General features: G+C 39.3%; 1 protein-coding gene across 4 annotated transcripts in view; it reads left to right on the top strand.

Moving 5' to 3' along the window:
* ralgapa1 (Ral GTPase activating protein catalytic subunit alpha 1) overlaps positions 1–21,936 on the top strand; it is a 78,451-nt gene that overhangs the window by 19,023 nt on the left and 37,492 nt on the right. For all 4 annotated transcript variants that reach the window (XM_050062538.1, XM_050062542.1, XM_050062539.1 and 1 more), the window contains exons 19-38: positions 2,507–2,631; positions 2,808–3,042; positions 3,288–3,473; positions 4,556–4,726; positions 4,820–5,013; positions 5,112–5,210; positions 5,506–5,661; positions 5,937–6,065; positions 6,199–6,324; positions 7,214–7,272; positions 8,189–8,297; positions 10,115–10,225; positions 10,614–10,682; positions 10,780–10,917; positions 11,110–11,293; positions 13,260–13,378; positions 13,549–13,668; positions 15,234–15,873; positions 17,097–17,212; positions 17,699–17,823. In XM_050062538.1, coding sequence (XP_049918495.1) covers positions 2,507–2,631; positions 2,808–3,042; positions 3,288–3,473; positions 4,556–4,726; positions 4,820–5,013; positions 5,112–5,210; positions 5,506–5,661; positions 5,937–6,065; positions 6,199–6,324; positions 7,214–7,272; positions 8,189–8,297; positions 10,115–10,225; positions 10,614–10,682; positions 10,780–10,917; positions 11,110–11,293; positions 13,260–13,378; positions 13,549–13,668; positions 15,234–15,873; positions 17,097–17,212; positions 17,699–17,823 — 3,211 coding nt within the window. The remainder of the gene's footprint in view (positions 1–2,506; positions 2,632–2,807; positions 3,043–3,287; positions 3,474–4,555; positions 4,727–4,819; positions 5,014–5,111; positions 5,211–5,505; positions 5,662–5,936; positions 6,066–6,198; positions 6,325–7,213; positions 7,273–8,188; positions 8,298–10,114; positions 10,226–10,613; positions 10,683–10,779; positions 10,918–11,109; positions 11,294–13,259; positions 13,379–13,548; positions 13,669–15,233; positions 15,874–17,096; positions 17,213–17,698; positions 17,824–21,936) is intronic.

The raw sequence follows: 21,936 nt of genomic DNA on the forward strand, positions 1-21,936 counted from the left end.
CAGTCCACAAAAAACACAACTGCCTGTAGAAAAGATCAAAGTACAGATAAAAAGAAAACTATATAATACCTCACAGAAAGCCCCCATATATATGTTCTGGCGTTTTCCATCAAAGTTTTGTTACATTTAGACTTTTAGACAAAGTTCAGNTATGTATATATAAGGTAAATGAATCATGTTAGTTATTCTAGAAGAGCAAACAGTAGTTATGTTAAACATATCGCTGTAGTTCATTCTCACACCACTAGAATGCAGCATAAGACCTTACGTGAGAATAGGAGGTATACACATAGAATTTGAATGGATAAGAAATGGTATGCACTTTCAAATCAGCGATCTGGAATGGTTATTTGCCTTGCACGCTGCCAAAAAATTGATATCAAATATGATAACTGCACATTTGAATCAGCAGTACAAATACCGTATTTCTATTCATTCTAATTCTCGGGGCAGCAGGCTGCAGAAGGGTTTAAATTATTTTGTCTCGAGGTTCAGATGTTTGATGGGAGTGATTGGTGATTCAACAGCTGAATCTGTCTTGATGTGGAAATACTGTTGCGCAGCCACATTTTTTTTTATTTTTCTCTTTTGTTTAGGTGTGTTGCTTGCAAACGTGTGCCAAATGGCACCTAAAAACTGTTTATATGTAAGTTTGGTTTGTCTTCTTTTATGCCAAATATGTGGAATTTGCCACATATGATAATTCAGTAGGGGCCCAAATTATTTTAACATGATACTTATCTTTTAAAATAACATTCTTCCTTGGATTAACAATATTGACAGCAACCTCTCTTTTGTATATTTACAATTACAGTGAATTAAGACAACCCCAATCATCTGGTACTCCATGCAGACTAAAACCAGATATTATGTGCCATGACTGTCTGGTTGCCTGCCTCGCTGTGTGTTGAACTAGTTAAACACAATGATGCTGATGGTTACACCTTGTCATTGGCCACAAAACTTAACAGATCATAGCATTGAAAATATGCATGTCCATGTTGACGGCAGTAATCACACAGAAATAGGCTCATCTTGATGGGCTGAGCACATGCAGAACATGCAGATATTCAGTGCACAGATCTGCAAAGCAAGTTGATTGAAAAATCATTTGGATCCCATTTTTAGATCAACATATTTTACTTTATACAAGTCTCATTCTTGCTGGTGGTGATGTCATGGCAAATAACCATAACAGTGAAACAGTCCACCTGTAGACACAGTTGTTGTCATGGTATCCAACCTTCAGGCTAGAAGAGGTATCTATATAACAAATTGTAAGTGATGATGTAAAATTGTGTTGTATGGTTAATGCTTGAGAACAGTTGAACTAAAATTATATTTTTGGCTGTGTTAGTTAAGTTTGTAAATTGGTTCGCTGCTAACTTGAGTTACCTTCGTATGATCACCACAGTAAGATGCTAATTCTTCTAATATGCAGCTAAAATGACAGATTTTTGCACTGACCTCTGTGGTTTGAAAGTTTCAACTTGTTGCACATCTGACCACATCTAGGTACAGACAGTGTCCTGCCCAAAAAGATGTAAAATTGCACTTGCAGGGCGTTGCAGTTTGAACGCAACTGGTCTCTTGACGGAAAAATGTGCAGCAAGGTGAAATTTTCATCAGCTAGGTGGCAGCAACGTAAAGATCTACATTCTTTGTTCAGTAAGCTTCATTGATCAAAGTCCTGGTATTGGGCTGCAGACATAGCCAGGCTCTGTCAGTCCCATCAGCCACAGGTTCAGGAATTAATATAGGCAGCATATTCAGTCTCATCTGATTTGTTATTGGTCGATGCTCTTTGCTCTCCGAGTTAACAAACTCACATCGACTGCTGTCATTGCTACCAAGCTAACAGTAACATAACTCATAGTAACATAACTGCACCAATGTAGGCCTCTGATATGCTGCCTGTTTGGACCTAACAAGGTGATAATCTCTCTCTCGCTCTCTGTGCATGGTGTGAATTAACTCCTGCATTGCTTTTTTGGTGGGTTTGCCTGCTGTGTTGTGGCTTTTGTTTAACAGCCAACCTTTTGCTAACGTCAGGGCCAACAGTACATACACATCAGGACGGCTCTTACAATTCCAAGAGAAGCTCCAGTTTGTTGTATGCATATTGTAACACCTTTATATAATGTTTGAACACTTAAGTATCAGCAGCAATATTTTAGATACTCTGTCAGTCTCTGACCGCTGAAACAGGCAAAATTAATATTAACAGATGAATACAAATTATTTACTTAAATAGACATAGTCAGCAAGTCAAACTTTATTATGTAATTATTTTACAAACTTCTAAAAGTTATTACACAGTTTTGTGTCTTTGAGCTGTTTGTGGAGGTACAGATCTCTCTCTCTCTATCATGTGTTTTTGTTCATCTCACCTGTCCACCTGTGAATCTTCATCCCTTTTTCCATCATTTTCGTGTGTGTGTTTGTGTGTGTATGTGTGTGTACGTGGGAACTCTGTATTTGACTATTATCATATATCTGCCTCTAGCCAATAAAGAGGAGGTGGTCCAGAAGGCTCGTCCAGTCTCCAGTGACGTAGGAAGCACAAACCCAAACTTCTCTGACCTCATGGATGAGTTTATCCAGGAGAGGCTGAGGGCAAAAGGAACAGCGGTGAGTACAACGCCCATGCACACAGGCACACTGATTTAAAGATTTTCCATGTCAAAAAAGAGCTAGAGTTGGGCAGTCACTGCAAATGATTGAACACGGGCCTCTGTGTGAATTACGGAGGCCCAGCGCTGCCCCCGCTGAAATTACATTTAAACCCTGTTTTCTTCTCGACACAGGGTCGTCGTGGCAGCAGCCCTGGAAGTCTGGAAGTTCCCAGGGACCTGCCGGAGCTCCTGGAGGCTGGTCAGAGTCCTGGATCACGACCCACAGATGATCTCCGTCCCATTGATGATCCAGGGGTTCCCTCTGAATGGACGTCACCTGCAAGTGCCAGCGGTTCTGATGTCATCAGCTCAGACAGCCAGTCGGACTCCTTTAATGCCTTTCAGTACTCCACCTGCAAATTTGATAGTAAGGAACAGAAATGAGACAGTGCTACAGAATTTGTGACACATTTTTATATAAAGATCACCACAATTTGCGTTTGTCTCATATGCTTTCTCTTTTCAAAATGAAAAGACATGATGCTTGTAAGATGCTGTTGTTGGATATAAATAGATAATTGTGAATTGACTTGATTTGGAAACTTTGAAAATATACTTTGAAAAGTATATAAGCCCTAAACAAATGTTTACTGGTCAACATTTCTTTCGTAGATTTCACTTTCAGTACAGAAGCTTGTGGAGGAGGAGTTGGATCTGGGGGAGGAGGTCGAGGCAGCTCACTGGACCAGGACAGTTTGGGAGGTGGTGTGGCCTGCGATGAACATGAAGTAGCCAGTTTGACAACACTTCATATTGACTCGGAGACCAGCAGCCTCAGCCACACTGTCACTGTTACTGGTACACACTTAACATAAAGAGCTCTCTGGCTACTGTATTATTTCAGCAGATCTAAATAAGATAACATCAATCAATCCAGTTTATTTGCGCAGCACCTTTCATACAGGTTAGTGCAGTTTAAAGTGATTCACAGATGACTGACAAGCTCAAAATAAGACAGAAAAAGTGGACACCATAAATGCAAAAACAACAAAAAAGACAAATTAAATGAAACATTTTGAGACCAATACACGTGAGGTGATAAGTATGATGAATATGTAATAAAATAGATTTATAGCATATAATATCAGTGATAGTAGTAATCAAATCCACATTCAAAGAACTGGACAAATTATGTTGTGTATGATGAAAAAGACAGAACAAGAATAAAAATAATGACAAATGGATTTAAAAGCTATAACACTAAAAAATATAATAACAATTGAAATATTAATAAAATAATAAATAAAGACAAATAAAATTGATAGGAGGGGGTCAAAAATACATATTTGTAATAATTAAATAATAGATAAAATAGAATAAAATTTTACAACTTAAATACAATAAAGTAAAAGAATACAATTATAATATCATACCTATACACTGCTATAATATTGTAGTATTATGTAAGCACCTGTACCAACAGGCTAAATATATCATAACATACCTCACAGATATACATATTAATGTCAGTTTTTCTGCATAGTGAATATAATTGGATGCTAATTTGTATTTTATCCACATCATTTTTTAATGGCCCTTTTGTTATGTGTGCATTTCAGTAAACAGCCTATACATGTTAGTATTAATTACTTTTCCTCTTCATCAGCCCCCTTACAGGCGTGATATACATCTCATATACCATCTTAGAAAACTCTGATTTAGTGGATAGGTTTTGAGCTTTCTTCTTAGCATGTGACAAGACTACATTATGTTATATAAACAAGCAGCTTTATACTTCAGCTGATAACTCCTAAACCCTGTGATCTAGCAAAGAATTGTTTCTTCCCAACCAAAAACACAGCAGTTAAGTTTTTCAAATGTCTTTTTCTCTCTCTCTCTCTCTCTCTCTCTCTCTCTCTCTCTCTCTCTCTCTCTCTCAGGTTCAGAGAGTGCATCTCCCATGCATTCCCTTGGGGGCTCTCGCTCCCAGACGCCCTCCCCTGCTACACTGACAGCAGAGCACCCTGATCACACACACTCCCACCCACACACACACCTACAGCTGGACCAGAAGCTCCACAACTCTGTGCTGCAGACGCCAGATGACCTGGGTAATAAACATATACCTTTGTGCGTTGTTTTTTTTTTTCCTCCGCTGTGAATGAGATATAACAGTTACTAAATGATTCGTTGATTGATTCTAGAAACCAGTGAGTTCCCCAGTGAAGACTGCAGTGTCATGGCGGGTGGCTCTCTAACTGGATGGCACGCAGATGTTGCCACGGTAATGTGGCGTAGGATGCTGGGTATCCTGGGGGATGTCAATAGCATCAAAGACCCAGAGATCCATGCGCAGGTGTTCGACTATCTGTGCGAACTGTGGCAAAACCTGGCCAAGGTGTGTACCGACACACACAATTACTACCTTACTAACTATGAGACACTTTCTGTAAAGATTTGGGGGTATGTGTATAAAAATGACACTTTTCTTTTTAGATAAGAGATAATCTGGGCATTTCTCTGGACAACCAGTCATCTCCCCCTCCCCCTGTCCTGATCCCACCCCTAAGAATCCTCACCCCCTGGCTCTTTAAGGTAGGCATGACTGAGGGATCACTATAGGACCTCTGATAATTATTACATTGAGATTTAGTTACACACGAGAATAAGAACCATCTGTTTTTCACCTGTAGCTAATGGTATCATGTTATTGTTTTGATTGATTCCTCTAAGAAAATGAAAATGAAAATAAATTTCTTTGCTAAATAAAAAGTAACCACACACAGAGATGGGGATGCCTCCATTAACAGGCCAGTCAGTGCCTTAAATTGCTTGCATTTGTATGTTTATTCTCACATGTATATATATATATGTACATGTTTTCCTCCAGGCCACCAAGCTGACAGAGCGTTACAAGCAGGGGAAGCTTCATGCCTACAAACTGATCTGCAGGATCATGAAGAGACGGCAAGACGTTTCCCCAAACACAGACTTTCTCACACACTTCTACAACATCATGCACCAAGGACTACTGCACCAAGACCAGGTACAGTGTGTGGTTTTTGGCAAGTGTTGAAGGGAAGATATGAAAAGCCCAGACACAGGGCTGAACGCAAATCGGCTTTCACTTTTGCTAGCAATACTGTTTACAATCAGTAGCTGATAACTCCTGCATAGTATACCTTTACTGTAAAGCAGTTTTCATTTGTTAAAGTTTGTACTGTTTCTGATAAAAGGATGGAATATGGGCTTTTCTCAAATGTGCTCTAGCTGTGACTGCTTTAGCTATGGGAGTGTATAACAGAATTTTGGTTCCTACAGGACATTGTGAACACCATCATAAAACACTGCAGTCCCAGGTTCTTCAGTATCGGTCTACCTGGAGCCACCATGTTGATCATAGACTTCATTATTGCAGCTTCCAGAGTCACGGCCTGCTCATCACTCAATGTAAGAAACAAAGAAACACACTTGTGCGCAATGTTGTTTGCATTCATTGTGTCACACCTGCACAGTGCAAGTTGGAACAACTTTTTTCATTTCAGTTGCATTTCCTCACTTTGTCTCTTTCCCTCCCTTCTAGGCTCCAAGAGTGGAGGCCCAGATCCTGCTGGGATCTCTGGTGTGTTTTCCCAACTTGTATGAGGAGCTTCCAGCCCTCCATCCCACCACAGCCGACGTGGTGCTTACCAAATTCCCTGATGTCAAGGTAGGTGGAAGCAATAGTAGTTTGGGTTTGACGGGCTGAGACAAGTCATTATGCTTCTGCGTTTGAACAGTATAATTATTCTTTGTGATAGAAGATCCCAGTAGAGCAGGGAGAAGAGAGGAGTAATGCAAAATAGTTTTTAGACAAACAGAAAAAACAAATATATCTAAGAGGACAGTTGATTGCATGGTCATGACTTTAATATTCCTATTAGTGTTTTCAGTGTTAAGAAGAGTTAGACTGTACCATAAAACTGTCATCTCTGTCACAGTCACACAGCTCTCGCTGAGTCAAAACATGTCTGCGTACATTAAAACTGACATTCACCAGAGCATTGGGTCAAACACTTAAACAAACCTCTGTTTACTTTGTGTGTAATCCAGGTCAGTTGAGACCTTGTAACGCACATGTCTGCTGTCCATAGGGGGTCTCAAAACCAAACTAATAGGTTAATGTCTCATTAGCTATTCTTGTAACAGCCCAGAGCTATGGGAGTAATGTTGTTATTGTTGTTGTTGCTGTGTAAACAGTTAATGCCATGCGCGGCAGCACCTCGGCTCCGCTCACCGGTTTCTTACGAGACAGAAACTTGTTTTGAATCACTAAGCAGTCATTAACACTGACCAGAGGGATGGGACCAGTGAAGATGTGAAGGTGTCTGTGTGGATAAGTCTGTACTATGCCTGCGTGTCCATATTTGATGTGTGTGATATATATTAACACCTCATCATATAATCCAATGAATCAGTTTTCTAACCATGTGAAAACAATCAGTGTTCTTTATTATACACACCTGGAGGTATGTAGCTATTTACACAAAGCATGACTCAATGCCTTGTTTATTTGTTTGGCAAATTAACTGTGTTTGTCTGTACGCTTTGTATTGTAGGAGCACATTATCAAAACCATCCTGACCTCTGCCAGGGACGAACCGTCTGCTCCTGCTAGGTAGGTCAACACATTTTGGTGATAACGTATTGAACAGTGTTATATTAAAGGGTGTTTCTAATAGTATGTCCAACCACATTTGCATACATGGTCCTAGACAAAATAAAGATTAAGAAATCATTGTATTTTAAAATTATTCATAGTGTATGTACTCATAACTTCAGATTTGCACAGGTGCAACATGATACTTAAAGAGTTAATTAATTAACCTGCATTAGCAATTAGTTAATTACCTGTAGGTCATGTTAGTGTAATAGCAGGATGTCTGATCACACCTATTTGTGTTCACTGCTAGCCAATAAGTATTAATTTTGACAGCTACTTTTTATTTAGTCTTACTGTGAGTTCTGTGTCAAATTTCCTTGTGAATTTTTAGCATACTTAGACAACCTCATGTTTTTTTAGTCAAATTTTACTTAAATAAAAGTCCAGGCATTGTAGTTTAACCTTAGTCAAAGGAAATTGTATTATTTTAGTTTTAGTCATTTTAGTCAAATTTATTTTACAGGAGATTTTATCTTGTCATTATCTGATGAAACACAGGTTGAATGATTCAGAACGCTGTTGCATTGAAAAGAACTGTCTTCAATTTTTGCCTCCTTTTTTTGTCAGCAGAAATAAAGAAATATTTTGATGTTTGAAACAACATTTTACTATCTCCCTCTTTCATCAATAATGTTGCATGCTGATAATATCACAGATGGGTGTGATGTTGTTGTTGTTGCCGTCTCTTTTTAGTGTCATCTTGGTCATAGAAAAAATGGTTGTTGATGAATATATTTAGTTCTTGTTCACAATATCAATGCTGTTTCCACTATGTTTTTATTTTCTGTTAGTTTGTGTGTTCATGTGTAAAGTGTGTGCTTCTATACATATGTAACAGCAGCATGTGTTCATTCTGTATTTGTTTTGGTAGGTGTGTGGCTCTGTGTAGTCTGGGTATCTGGCTGTGCGAGGAGTTGGCTCACGGGACTCAACATCCACAGATTAAAGATGCTCTCAATGTCATCTGTGTTACTCTGAAGGTCAGTCCCAACTCTGTCACAACTCTGTGCTGCTTTACAAAGCACTGGATGTTTTAATTGGTCATTGAAATATGACTCTGATTTCAGCCCAGCTAAATAAGAGGATCTCATACAGCCTTTGGCCTTTGCCTGTCCTCAAACTTTTTCCCTGCTGACCATTGTACACTCTCTCACTCTGACTGTGATCCAGTGTGATCAGACCAAAGCAATGAATCTGCATCAAACAGGCTGCTGATTGGCCGCCGTTACACTGATCTACACAACATTGTGGTGTCTAAGCATCTGTTCGTCTTCTGTCTGGATGTTTGAGTAAACCTACCTTAGTTTAAAAAAAACACAGCATCAATCTAATAAGCCATAGAATTTGATTAACTATAATAATATGAGCTTATTGAATAATAAACACATTTAATATATAGTAATGTAGATTTATAGTAGTAAATTCGGCATGTTTGGACATTTTCACAGCAACTGTTTAATGTGATTGACAATTCTCTATTGCATGCATATTATATGCATATTTATGTGGAGTCTGTTATCACACAATGAGAACTGAACTTTGGCTCTGAATTTGTATGTGTTGCATGGTTACCCTGACATGGCGGGCTGCAAGGAGCCAAAGTGTGATGGAAAACATTGTTGGAGATGATTGTTAGTGCTGGTGAAATAGCTCAGTTGGTATTGTCTGTTTCAGGCCTCGAGTCTGGGAGGCCTGTGGATCAGAATAATACTGTCCAACATTTACTGTCTCATCTATAGCCAAGTGGTTCTAGATGGACACACACACATACACACACATACCTTTTCCACCTTGGAATCCCTAGCTTGTGTATCGGCAGCCAATGGCCTGCTAAGACATTACAGCAACACACACACACACACACACACACACACACACACACACACACTTGCATTCACTTACTGCTGGGAGCAAACCCTGGACAGTCAATATGTTTGGTCCTCCTTCAGATAGGAGACTAATCCAGGGGGAATGCTGCAAGCTGTGTCTTACCCACACACTACAGTATCACACATATATACACACACATCTTGTCCACTTGCATCTCTTGCCTTCATACCAGCAGCCAGTAGCTTCAGACATGGGCCCTGTGATGTGCACACACAACCACACACACAAACACATACACAAAGCTTTAGGGATTGTCATATTTCCATGCAGAGCACTTCTCCCTGTTGTCCTCCTCATCCCACTTACAGCCTCTCCTCCTATCTAGAAGCTCTTTTAGTTTAGTGGTGGTGATCCTCATCAGAGCCCAACTGATCCATGAAATCTCTCTCTCCACTAATTGACCTGTATTTTATTGTATTTTCTTAAAATATATACATATACATATTCAGAATATTACAATTCATATGTTAAAAAAATTAATGACAAAGTTTATTTACGGACACAGATGCACTGTGCATTATTGTAATTACTTTATATGAGACATGTAGATAACAATCCAAGAAGCTCATAGTATCATGATGTGGGTAAAATTAGCTCAAATGTGCCTCTTTTTGTCAGATCATTACAGACATGAGTGTCAAGCATACATTCGTTGTCACATCAGTCATTGGAATATCACAGATTTGCTGAAGTAATTACAGATCATGTGCAAAAATTCATGGGAATAATCTGCCCTAGTGTATTGTATTTCCTAATTCAAGATTAAAAAGATAGATGCATCTCACATTAGAATATCTGTTGGATAATATCTGACTTCTTTAAAGTTTTAGGAATGTTTATAGTATTTAGGCGACATATTGCTGTACACACTGAACCTGTGAATTAACAAAATAACTTTGTGTTCCAGTACCCCAATAAGAATGTAGCACTGGTGGCGTCGGACATCCTTCACCTCCTGATCAGTCATGTGGATCATCTTCAGAAATTCCCCCCTGACACTCCGAAGAAGATCGTCGAGGTGAGACATAAATTACTGTGCACCTCTGACAGGTTTCATTTGCTATCCATCAAGTCACTATCAGCATGTCCACACTTGCTGATGGATTAAATCATAAAGACATTTGTTTAAATACACCATATCAGTTTTTCAAATTCCCATTGAGAAATCTCAGAAATTTTGCTGCTTCTTGGTGGGTAGATTTTCTGGAGAGACATCAGCTAAGATGCTCTCATTCCTACAACTGTTCTGTGGTTTTCTGAAATGTTGTTTAATTTGTAAATGTAATGTCATATTTTCTTCTTACTGGTTTTAATTTTCTTTGTATATCTCTAATTTTTAACTAGTAGTAGCTGTAAAAAAAATGTTTAACAGAGCAAACAATTTTGTCTGATTTTATTCTTCTTAGATTTTGATCGCCACCATCACACACTTGCTGCCTACTACTGAGTCTTCTCCTCATGAACTGGATAAAAGGGTAACATGCGCACACACAAAATCTTTCACACTTCCTCGCTATGTTACTCATTTTGCTCAGTAACCCTTACACCTGTGTATACCTGTGTGCGTTGCAGCTGGTAGTGTCCCTCTTGTTGTGTCTGTTGGACTGGGTGATGGCTCTGCCTCCAAAGACTCTTCTTCAGCCTGTTCAAACCCGAAGCCCTCCAGAGAAGGAGCAGCCAACCAAGACTCTGCTCAGCTGTATTTATAAGGTGTGCACGTGTTTATCATGACATAGCCCTTAAAGGGATAGTTCAATTTTTTTAAGTCTGATTGTAGGAGGTATTTATCTATAGTCAGTGTTTTACCTACAGTAGATGTCAGTCGCCCATGCATAAAGGTGAACATGGGCTACAAATGAATGGAATTCAATCTGAAATCCCTTATCTTGTAAAACTGTCCAGGTATTACATGGCTGTGTGTATGGAGCCCAGTCTTTCAACAGTCCCAAATATTACCCGCTGCAACTGTCGGACCTGTTGAGTCCAGACTACGACCCATTCCTGCCATTAGAGAGCCTCCGAGAACCAGAACCGCTGCACAGTCCAGACTCTGAACGCTCCAGCAAACTACAGCCTGTCACTGAAGGTATTTTATCTTACAGCAGGGACACTCCACTGTACATAACCTTTAGGCTCATTGTTGTAACCATCATTTAGTATCTTAACTGATTTTCAAGATATAGACACAAATCTGAGCATGTGAATATATATTTGCTGTTCACATACAAGACCGCACCCAGTAGATATCTACATCTAGTCTGTAATTCTTCTTTGCATGTGAAGTGGTGCACTCACACAAACACACAAAATCTTGGACAAAATGACCCAGAGCCGTCCACCAGACCACTGCCAATCACTGGAGATGGAAAAAGTTTGGTGTGTGTGTGTGTGTATGTATGCGAGTGCACCTGTCTGCATCCGTGTGAGAGTGTGTATTGTCCCCTGCTGTGATCCACCAGGACACAGTGTCTAGTCTAATGACTGGAGCACCATGATAGACCATGCTTCTCTTCTTTTCTTTCTTCTCTTTTTTTGTATTCTCTCGTCTTCACTGCTTCACTTCCTTCCTTCTATTGTGCTTTAAACAGTGTTCTCTGCTAGGATTCTTTTTACTTGTATCATATTTTTTTCACCAGTCTTCCATGTTCGTTTGTCTTTTCTTTTTTTTTTTTTCCTTTTCTTTTGTTCTTCCTCTTTCTGGGCTCTCCTGAGGTTTAGGGAGTCTAATGTCTGGTCAATACATATCTGTACTCTACACACAGCCCCGTCAATATGGAGCTGTTGAAAAGTGTGTGTGCTTCACAGTGTGTGTGTAATGATGTTGATTAGCCAGGATCTGCTGGCAGCACAGTGTGTGTGATGGCATTGGCTTCTGCTCAGCATGGGGTAAACTATGTACAACCTGAATGTGGGTTTGCACCTTCTCCTAGTTTTACTGTAATTCCTAAAGTTTTGTGGTAACTTGGAACCTAATTATCAAGTCGGTCGCCTTTAGCCTGTTAAACAATGAAATCTAGAAATGGATTGTAAACCTTTAAAGAAATAGTTTGGGTTATTTAAGTGTGGCTGTATGAGATACTTATCCACAGTCAGTGTATTACATACAGTTGATGTTAGTCTGCGTGCTCCCTGTTTGCAGAAACAGACATGACAAGCACCTTAGAAGCTCAGCAATGTATTGCTTTGGATTAGGGTTGGCAGCAAAACATATTTTAAGCCCCATAAAAAAGCCTTACCAAAGAAAATAATCTATATCAGTCAAAGTGGACACTATATTTAGAATATTCTCACCGCTTTGCCGTGCTGTCTGACATCCCTTATGCACTGCATAATGCTGCAGGTCAGCTGTGACTATAGACACCATCACTCCACCTGCTAGACTGAGACAACTCACTGTTTACATTTCCCTCGAGGATTATGTCAAACCACCACCAAATGAGTGAGAGGCACTTGCTGAAGAGCACAGCTGTACACAACCATCACGAAAAATTATGTTAAATACCAACAAATAAAGGAAAAAGCTTGCCAAACAATCAGTAAAGTCTGAAGTGCTGACATCCTCTAATTCAGAAAGAACTTGAGGTTGTGTTGTAACTAAATCACACTCATGGCAGCAGTAACTCTCTGTGCATGTACAGTTCACAGTTAGCTTCTGCTGTTTCTGGGCCTCCAGTTTCTACAGACGTTTGAACACAGCGCTTATGCGTAGCAGTACAAAAGAAAATGGCTGTCTGACAGCAAGGTAAAGCAGTGAAAATATTCTGAATATAACATCCACTTAGACTGATATTATTTTGTTAGGTAGGCTTTTTTTAAGTAGGTAAAATAGGTTTTACTTCTAACCTTAATCCACAGCAATGTATTGCTATACATCTCTTTCTGTAAACAGGGAGCACGCAGACAGCCATCTACTGTATGTAATACACTAACTGTAGATAAGTATCTCATCCGAGCTATCCCTTTAATATCTGGTGCCCTACATGCATTGTTTTTAACTGAATCTTTGTAAGTAATTTATGTCCCCTGTTTTTGTTTTCCTCCTCTCTCTGCAGTTCGTAGCCGTATTCAGCAGGGTCTGGTTTCCATTGCAGCAAGAACAGTTATCACACACTTGGTCAACCATCTAGGACATTATCCAATGTCCGGAGGGCCTGCTACTCTGTCTAGTCAGGTACTGTTACTGTGTGTGTGTGTGTGTGTGTGTGTGTAGTGGTTGTTATGGCAGTATGATTCACTGTCATGATTACTTGGGAACACGAATCGTAAAACATTTTTAATGCTTTTATTTCGATCTTTGCATTTTGCTAGAGCAACACTATAATTATGGCCCATGTTTTCTAGGTGTGTGAGAACCAAGACAACCCATTCTGTGAGAGTGCAGATCTGGGACCAGAGCTTTTCCATTCACCAAACCTACAGTTTCTGGTTCTGAATGGCTCCACACTGCTCTCTGTATATCAGGTAACCTTTACTGAATGAAAGTTGCCCCGACAAAATTTGACACTTTTTATGTTTTTAAACTAAAACCAAGATTACACTACGTGACTTTTAGGACTAGTCCCTATGTACTTTTTTGTTTTCTTTGGAAACAGGGTTTTTCCTCCTCATGTTCTCAAAAAAAAAAAAAAAAAAATCTGTCCACATGCACTGTTTTAAAGAAAAAATGTCTGACAATGCCAAAATGACAGGCAGCAATATAACCCTAATCCTAAAGCAATGATGGTCAAACATGTAAAAGGGAAAAAGAGCTTGAAAAAAAGCCATTACCAGAAAGGCACCTGGCTTCATTGTCTTACAAAAAAGGGGGAGAAGATATGTGATCTCTGAAGCACATTCTGACCCCTCTGTTCCTCAGTATAGTGAAAGAGTAATGGCATATTTACATGCAAACATCTTAAGTCATGTTAGCAACTACATCTATCATGGCACGAAATGCGCCTCATTTGTTACGCCTCACAAAGGAGATAACGGTGCACACTCTGATGGAACAAGGCAGCAAAGTCAACACTAGAAACAGAGTTTCAGAACAGTTAATGAATGTATTCACCCTGGATCTTTTACAAACTGTCCACTTTGTGTGTGGACAAAAGGCCAAAACGCATAAAAAAAAGCTATGTTGAAAAAAGTTAGCCATGTACATCTGGACTGGCCTTAGACCGCTTTATAACCGTTTGTCATCCTGACAAACACTGACACTGACTGAGCTCAAACCTAAGAGAAACTAGTTTGTAGTTATCTTAACCATGTGATAGTTATTATTACATTTAAAAAAATATATATATATTATTTAATTATTATTAAAGAGTTGACAGTCCAGGCCAAAGACAGGAGGATCATGTGGTCAGTGTTTTAGCTCCACCACTGTGGAAGCAACTCCAAAATAGTACCAGATCAGCTTATTCGGTGCTACATTTTAAAAGCCTTTGTTAAACTTTGTAGGCTGCCTAACTTATTAAATCAGTGGTTTTATGTTGTTCTTTTTATATTGTTTACTTCCCTCTGGTTGAGCATTGTTATTGTTTTTCACCGCATCGTATTTTATGTGTAGCTGTTATGCTGATTTTAAAGGTGCTTTAAATATAAATCTTAGTTACTTATTACTGGCATGGCATGTTTATATGTTTGTTTAGGTATGTAAGCATGTTATTATGCAGAGTTATTATTAAGTATAGATCAGGTTGATAAACACGTAACACAGGAGCTTGTGATGCTTTGAAGTGTAACTTTTGAACATATTGAATTTATTTAATGCTAGGCACAGTTACTTTTTCTTGAAGCATGTGCATGAAGTGAAATAGATTATCATTTCTTTATTTTCCTTGTAAAAGTGCGACCAGCTGCAGAGGAGAAGTTGTAGCTGAAAGGAAGCAAATAAGTAAATATATTTTTTCTAAGAAGGTCTGAGTTTTGCTTTCAGGCAGTTGAGACGTGGATTGTGTAAAAGATGCTGTAACTCACCATCAGCATGATTTCTTTCATATTTGGTACATTTAGTGTTTAACAACTGTCGTCTGCTTCTTTCTCAGATCCGATCAGAATCTGGTGTACCCGGAGGGGGAATGACAGCTGGTTTGTCCTCTGCTCCCGCTTGTGTGCGTGTCATCATCCGAGATGTAGCTGGAAAACACTCCTGGGACTCTGCTGTTCTCTACGGGCCTCCACCATGTTCCCCAAACAGCCCAACACACACATTTTTGTCACACACACAATCACCTCATAGTGGGAATCTTCATTTACACACTCCACCAGGAGGTCCAACGAAAAAGCTGGGAGTGAAGAGAGATGATAGTGCAGAGGAGGGGCAGGAGGAAATTGAGGAAGATGAGGGGGGAAGAGGGATGGAGGGTGAAAGGCAAGGGTTTCAGGAAGAGGGGGAGGATGAAGGAGAGGAGAGGAAAGTCACTGAGGAGGGGATTGTAGATCGAAGAGGAGCTGAAGAAGAGGGGCAAGAGGAGGAGCAGGAAGAGGAGAGGATTGAACATAGGATGGATGGGGAGGGGGATCAAGGGGAGTCAGGCTTGGAGCAGCTTCTAGCTCCGCCATTGGCTAAGCGTGTGTGTCGGGAGGCAGTGCCAGCATGGGATGCACTGAGGGAGGGAGACGATGCACTGGATGAAATGCTGCAGTACCTGGGATACTCAAGTCCTGAGTGTCTACAGAGAGCAGGTACACACACGCTCACACTCACATACATGCTGAGTACTTACTATATTTATGTTCTGAGCTGTCATAATGGTTATTGAATCTACAGTACAGTTTGTGAAAAAAATTGAGTGCATACTGCCGTTCAAAAGTTTGGAATCAGCTGTTATTTTACTGTTTTTCTTCTTTCCTTCAACGATCACTATTTGAACAGTGATAAAAACAGTATAATTCAGACACCAAATAAAGTATCAATATTTGCATTTATTAGGGTCGTCATTAGTCGATGCAGATACATCAACTACTTTTCCTAGCATCCACACATAAATGTAAAAAAACACAAGAAGACATTAACATCAGCACATGGGGAAAAAAACAAGACAGAGGATACAGTAGTACATCTTTCAAGGCTGTGAAGTACATAAATTTTCCACATTAATTTTCATGTATTACTGTACTTTACTGTGTGGTAAACTCTTACAACAGAACATACATATTTCAGGATCAGAAATACTGTAATGATCACATTGGAATACCTTACAGTTGCTCTTATACATACTCATAGAAAAATGAGAAAAATAGAAAACATTTTTTTTAAAGTAATAAAAAAATATGTGCATTTTGCTACAATAGATGACCACAGTGTAAATAAAAAATAAAAAGGCTGCATCTTTGTCTCTTTTTGCCCTTTCAGTTGTCAGTCTGGTTGAACCATTGTGCAGCCTTTTGTTCTGCATTTCTGTTTTTTTGCAAACCCTTCATACAAAACAGCATCTATTTGTAAAGAGGACTTTTTCCAACCTAAAAGCATGAAAGACCATTCAAAAACTTTTGAACAGCTGTGTTCATGAATTAGTTTTTTTGTGTCTTTTTGAATGCCAATATCAATATGTTTGAAATGAAGCTGCTAATAGTTTTTGGTGCTACTGCATCTGATAATGATTTTAAATTAGAGCATTATGTACACTTCTAACTCAACAAAGCATCCATTAAAAGCCAGAATAATGATATCCTTCTCAGTTGGTCAGCCGCTCATTGAAGCCGTGTCATTTAACATTTTCTAGACTGACATCCCTCAATTTTTTCTGTAAAAAAGAGGAACTGCATGCCTGCATTAAATCAAATGTGGATACAGACTAATCAAGGTCCTGTTACACGTCAGTCTAACTGTTGTCCTTAAGTTCTAAAGAGAAACACAATTTCCTACAACAGCACAGCTAACTTTGTCTCCTTATTGGTCCCCTCAGGCATGCCGCTCAACATCCCAGCCCCTCCTCCAGCATGTGTTTCAGAAAAGCAGGAGAATGATGTGATCAATGCCATCCTGAAGCAGAGTGCTGCTGAAAGAGAGTTCGTCCTTCATGTACGTGGTGTCCAAATTCATATGAGTTAAACGAGTTTTGCGTTTTGAATCTTTCAATCTCTTGAATCTGTAGCTCCCAGCATAACCTGATGAAGCAGATACTCAAATGCTACACACTAGCCACTGTATAATCTGACCAGTACTGCTTTGCAAAAATATTAGGTTTTGCCAAGTAAAAGATAAATCACAAGCTTTTATGCAGACAAGGGTCTCATTATTAGAATATTTAGGAAATTATCACAAAAAACTGCTTCTTTCTGCTGTTGGTTTGTCTGTTCCAATCATAATTTGATATGGTTAAGTTAATTTTGGCATGAAAAATGTTTTGATTTAATGTAACCAACATCACTTAAAAAGAGCCACTTAATAAGAGCCTTTTTCTAGGTCGTGGCTGTCACACCATTTCCCTTACCGTTTAATTTCAATCATAATTATTTGTTTTATCACTTATTCTTTTGCCTGTAAGTGAATTGTTGAATGTTTCAGAGAGGCGAGGAGCTGAACATGAGGGCAGTGCAGCAGACTGAACCAGAGACCGAGACACCACAGTCAGCGTTCTACTACTGCAGACTACTGATCAACATACTGGGACTCAACTCCTGGGAGAAGAGGTGAGACCACACACAGACATACATATGTGTATATATTTTTGAAAAACAGTAACAAACGGTGATCACATATGACTCAGGATTCTGTTAGTGCATTGCCTATTTCTCAACTCACATATTTTAGTGTACTGTCTAACCATAAAATGAGAAAGTTGGTCCGACTGGTGGCCGGTGTTTGGTACTTTGGTTGACTATTTCCAACATGGCGGCCGGTCACAAACTTCCTCATTTTACAGCTAAACTGTACACTAAAAAATGTTTCTGAAAACATTTGAGATGAGAAATAGGCAATGCAGTAACAGGATCTTGATTCATTTTTGATCAGTGCTGTCTTATTTGAAAGTTTTACAGCAGTTCACGATCGGTGATTAACATGATTGAAGGCTGCTTCAGAGACTCTAGCAGATAAGAATTTAGAGATTCTAGCAAATGCCTTTAGATGCAGTAGGGAGTGGAGGAGGGACATGATTTTTTTTCACAAACTTCCTGTCTTATGTACTTCCTTCAGAGTATAGTGACAGTTTCAGCAAAAATGACACAAAGTTTCCAACTGTAGCTGAGTCAACAAGTCCATAGCCCCGTTTCCACCAAACGCTATACCTCATATATCATCTATAGGACGAGGTTGCATGCTGACTTTTTCACAACAAAATAGAATAGGCTGCAGTCTCTCTTGATGGGATATTTAAAAATAGCAGAACTGTGCATTTATTCCCTCTTAGGCAAGTGCAGGGATTTGATATTGCCAGCGCTCACAGGAACAATGCTCTTTTTTTTCTCCAAGGGAAGATTAAAATATAAGTCAATCACCTAATCTGGTCAAAATTAATATATATTTTTAAATGCTTGAAGATCCACTCATTAATAAAAGTGTATGTTATCCAAGAGAGAGAAAAAAAACTAATGCAATGGTTAAAGTTGTCATATCGAAGTTAAGGGTGTGCTTGTGGATTCATGTCGTCAACTCATGTATCGAGTAACATTACAAGTAAATATTCCGTCTTAAAAGTTGCCGACAGTTGTCCCAGTGAATTGTGTTTTTTTTTTCTCAGACTACAGCTGTTGCGAGAGGCAGCAAAACATCTTTTCATTTTATAGTTATAGTTTGATAATGTATGAAAAACTTGTCACAGTATGAAAAGGGGTCGCATAAGCTTCAAAACCAGCCAAAACTCAGCCCTGAGCACAGAGTGACCGTCCACTATTGACCAGTCAACAGACTGCAGTGCGTTTACATTAAATTAAACTGATTTAAGCTCGTACACCGGACCAGACCAGCAAAAACGGAAATCAACCCAGCTCTAGCCAGCACTAAATGAAAGTCATCAGCGCCAAAATGATAAGAATTGAGAATAAAAATAGCAGCCATTGTGTACCGTTAACCAAAGGTCCATTCTGAGCCAGGAAAAACCCAGGACAATGATGGTCCAACCAAGTTCAGATATTTGTTCTTTCTTCTTTGTGAGGACATTCAAATTCTGGCATTTTTTTACTTTTCAGTTTACTTTTACATAGATAAGAATCTGCTTTATTTTAAGAGACTCCAGTGCTTGCATATTGCACAAAAATCTGCAACTATTTTTAGACCAACAATAGTAAAAGTGAAATGGCACACGTACTCCTAATGAGGAATAAAAAAGAAGCTTTTTACCAAGAGGCTGTTTTTCAGGGTGCTGTAATAAGTGTGTTCCCACACACGCATGACAACAACCCTGGAACAAGCCCGAAGTCTGTTGAGTGCAAATAAGACAAAACATTCACATTCAAAAACGTATTTTGTGTTAATTAGACACCATGTTTCTCACTCACATGGCACAGCATTTCATCTTCTCAATGACTCCAGGCTAAAATACACAATGTCAAGGTATCACTTTAAATGTGTCTGGCCAGCTAATGGACACTCATCGCTCTTTATACTTCATCCAGGGAATTACACTGTCTGCATTCAGCCTGCACAATAGACTTCTTAACACACTGTGTGTGTGTGTGCGTGTGTGTGTGTGTGTGTGTGTGTGTGTGTGTGTGTGTGTGTGTGNCACAATAGACTTCTTAACACACTGTGTGTGTGTGTGCGTGTGTGTGTGTGTGTGTGTGTGTGTGTGCGTGTGCGTGTGCGTGTGCGTGTGTGTGTGTGATAATGAGTATAGTACCCTATTGATCAAACTCAACCCATTTGGAGTTAGAATAAAAGGCAGTGGTTGAAGAAGAGAATGATGGCGAGAGAAGTGGTAAATCAGAAAAGGGGATGAGTAAGACACATGTAGATGAAGAGTGAAAATCAGAAACAAAAAAACGAAATGGAACCAAAATAAGTGAGTGAATACAGAAGAGAATGAAAAAATAAGAAGGCCAAAGAAGCTCGGTTGTTGGGGGGGGAAAGACTATAGACAGATGAGAAAAATAAGAAGAGATGTCTAATCATCTGTTATTGTCCCCTTATGTCTCTTCAGGTATTCATATGGGACTTTAAGATACTGACAGTCACCCGTGTGCGCGCGTGCATGTGTGTGTGTCCCCTTTTATGCTTTTCTCTATAATCCAGGGTGTAAATGGAGTCTTTGAGAGCAGAGAATGAGGCCATTACCAAGTATCAGTTTAATAAAGAGCAAATTGCTGTCTCTCTCTCTTTATCTCCTGCTCTTTCACTCTTTTTTTCTCTCTCTCTAAGAGTGAAAAGAATGACGTGTCATTACCAGTTCACTCCAAGCCTCACTGCTCAAGTCTTGGTTTTATATCAGCGGTGCGGAGGTTGGTGGCTGGGACATTTTGAACGGTCCCTGGACTTGTTAGTTGGTATAAAAGGCTTTTGTTTTGATTAAAGAATAGGGTCCTGTTCTTTTCTATGTGGAGCCTGAACGTGAGGATGACACTAGCTGCAGTCAGCATGAGATACTGTTGCTCATTTACAGCAATGTAGTAATTATATGCAGTAGTCTTTATTTTGCGGGTTGAGGCACAAGTATACATACAATATGTTTTGCTGCTGCCCCCATCCACAGCAGTACATTGCTTACAGTGTTGGCACTCGTGCCGGCTTCTTACAAAATAGGGTTTGTTCACCGCCACCCACTGTAGGTAATACATTGACTATGGATAAGTACCTTATAAAACCCACTGCAGAAGAGCTAAAATACTAGTTTCCCTTTGAGCTAACCTGTAGTTACAGTTGTTAAAAATTAAATGAGTCAACAGTGAATTGTAGTGATTTTTGCTAACACCAAAACAGCATAATATACTGATAAACTTATACAGACATGAACTACTGTGTATCTGAGGCATGTTCAGTTTGGATTAGATAGGGAATTACTCCTAAACACACACACCCCTCTTTAAAGTGAAAACCTCTCCCTACAGTTATCGCCACAGTCATGTGATCTATAAAATTCTCCCTTTTTAGATGTTTTCTATCTCTTTTAAATATAAAAATTAGTAAATTACATCTGACAAATGGTGGACTCGGCAAAGTTGTTTTAATATAATTTTTACCAGGCAACTAGCTGGCTTTACTTTACTGAGTTTACAAGTCAGACACATTTATTATCAGCAAGAGTTTATTAGTAGCTGTGTAGAGGGCAGATTTAACATTTATCATGCTGAAGGTTTCAAAATATCTTATCCGTATCCTGATGGAGGCAACTTCACAGTTATGTGACTGAAATCTCTTCAGTGTCGTCTGGCATAAAAACATGTTCCTTAGTTCCTTAGAACATGTTCCTTAGTACAAATCAACCCATATGATTGGGAATTGATGTTTTTGAGAATTTACAAACAAGGCTACTTTAAAATTAAAATGTTGAGAGAGCTTAAAAATCACCTCCTTTTATGTGGCTATGAGTGACGCCTTATTTGTATTTTTCTGTTTTTCTTTCTGTCAGTCTAGAGCTTTTCTGGTCTTTCTCTCTAGAACTCCTGTCAGCTGTGCTTAATGTCTTATTAGTTGGCACCAGAGCATGTGAGCGGAGCGGAGTGGGTGAAAATTTCTGCTCCTTGCTCGCAGACCTGTCACTTTGCGCCGCTCGTCCGCTCCGCTGGGTTCTGCGCATTCTTCGCTCCGCTCCGCTCCATCATAAATTTTATCCCGCTCCACTCGCTCACCACTCCGCTCAAAAAAACTGC

Source organism: Epinephelus moara, chromosome 14 (genome assembly GCF_006386435.1).
Source record: "Epinephelus moara isolate mb chromosome 14, YSFRI_EMoa_1.0, whole genome shotgun sequence".
NCBI classification, from domain to species: domain Eukaryota; kingdom Metazoa; phylum Chordata; class Actinopteri; order Perciformes; family Serranidae; genus Epinephelus; species Epinephelus moara.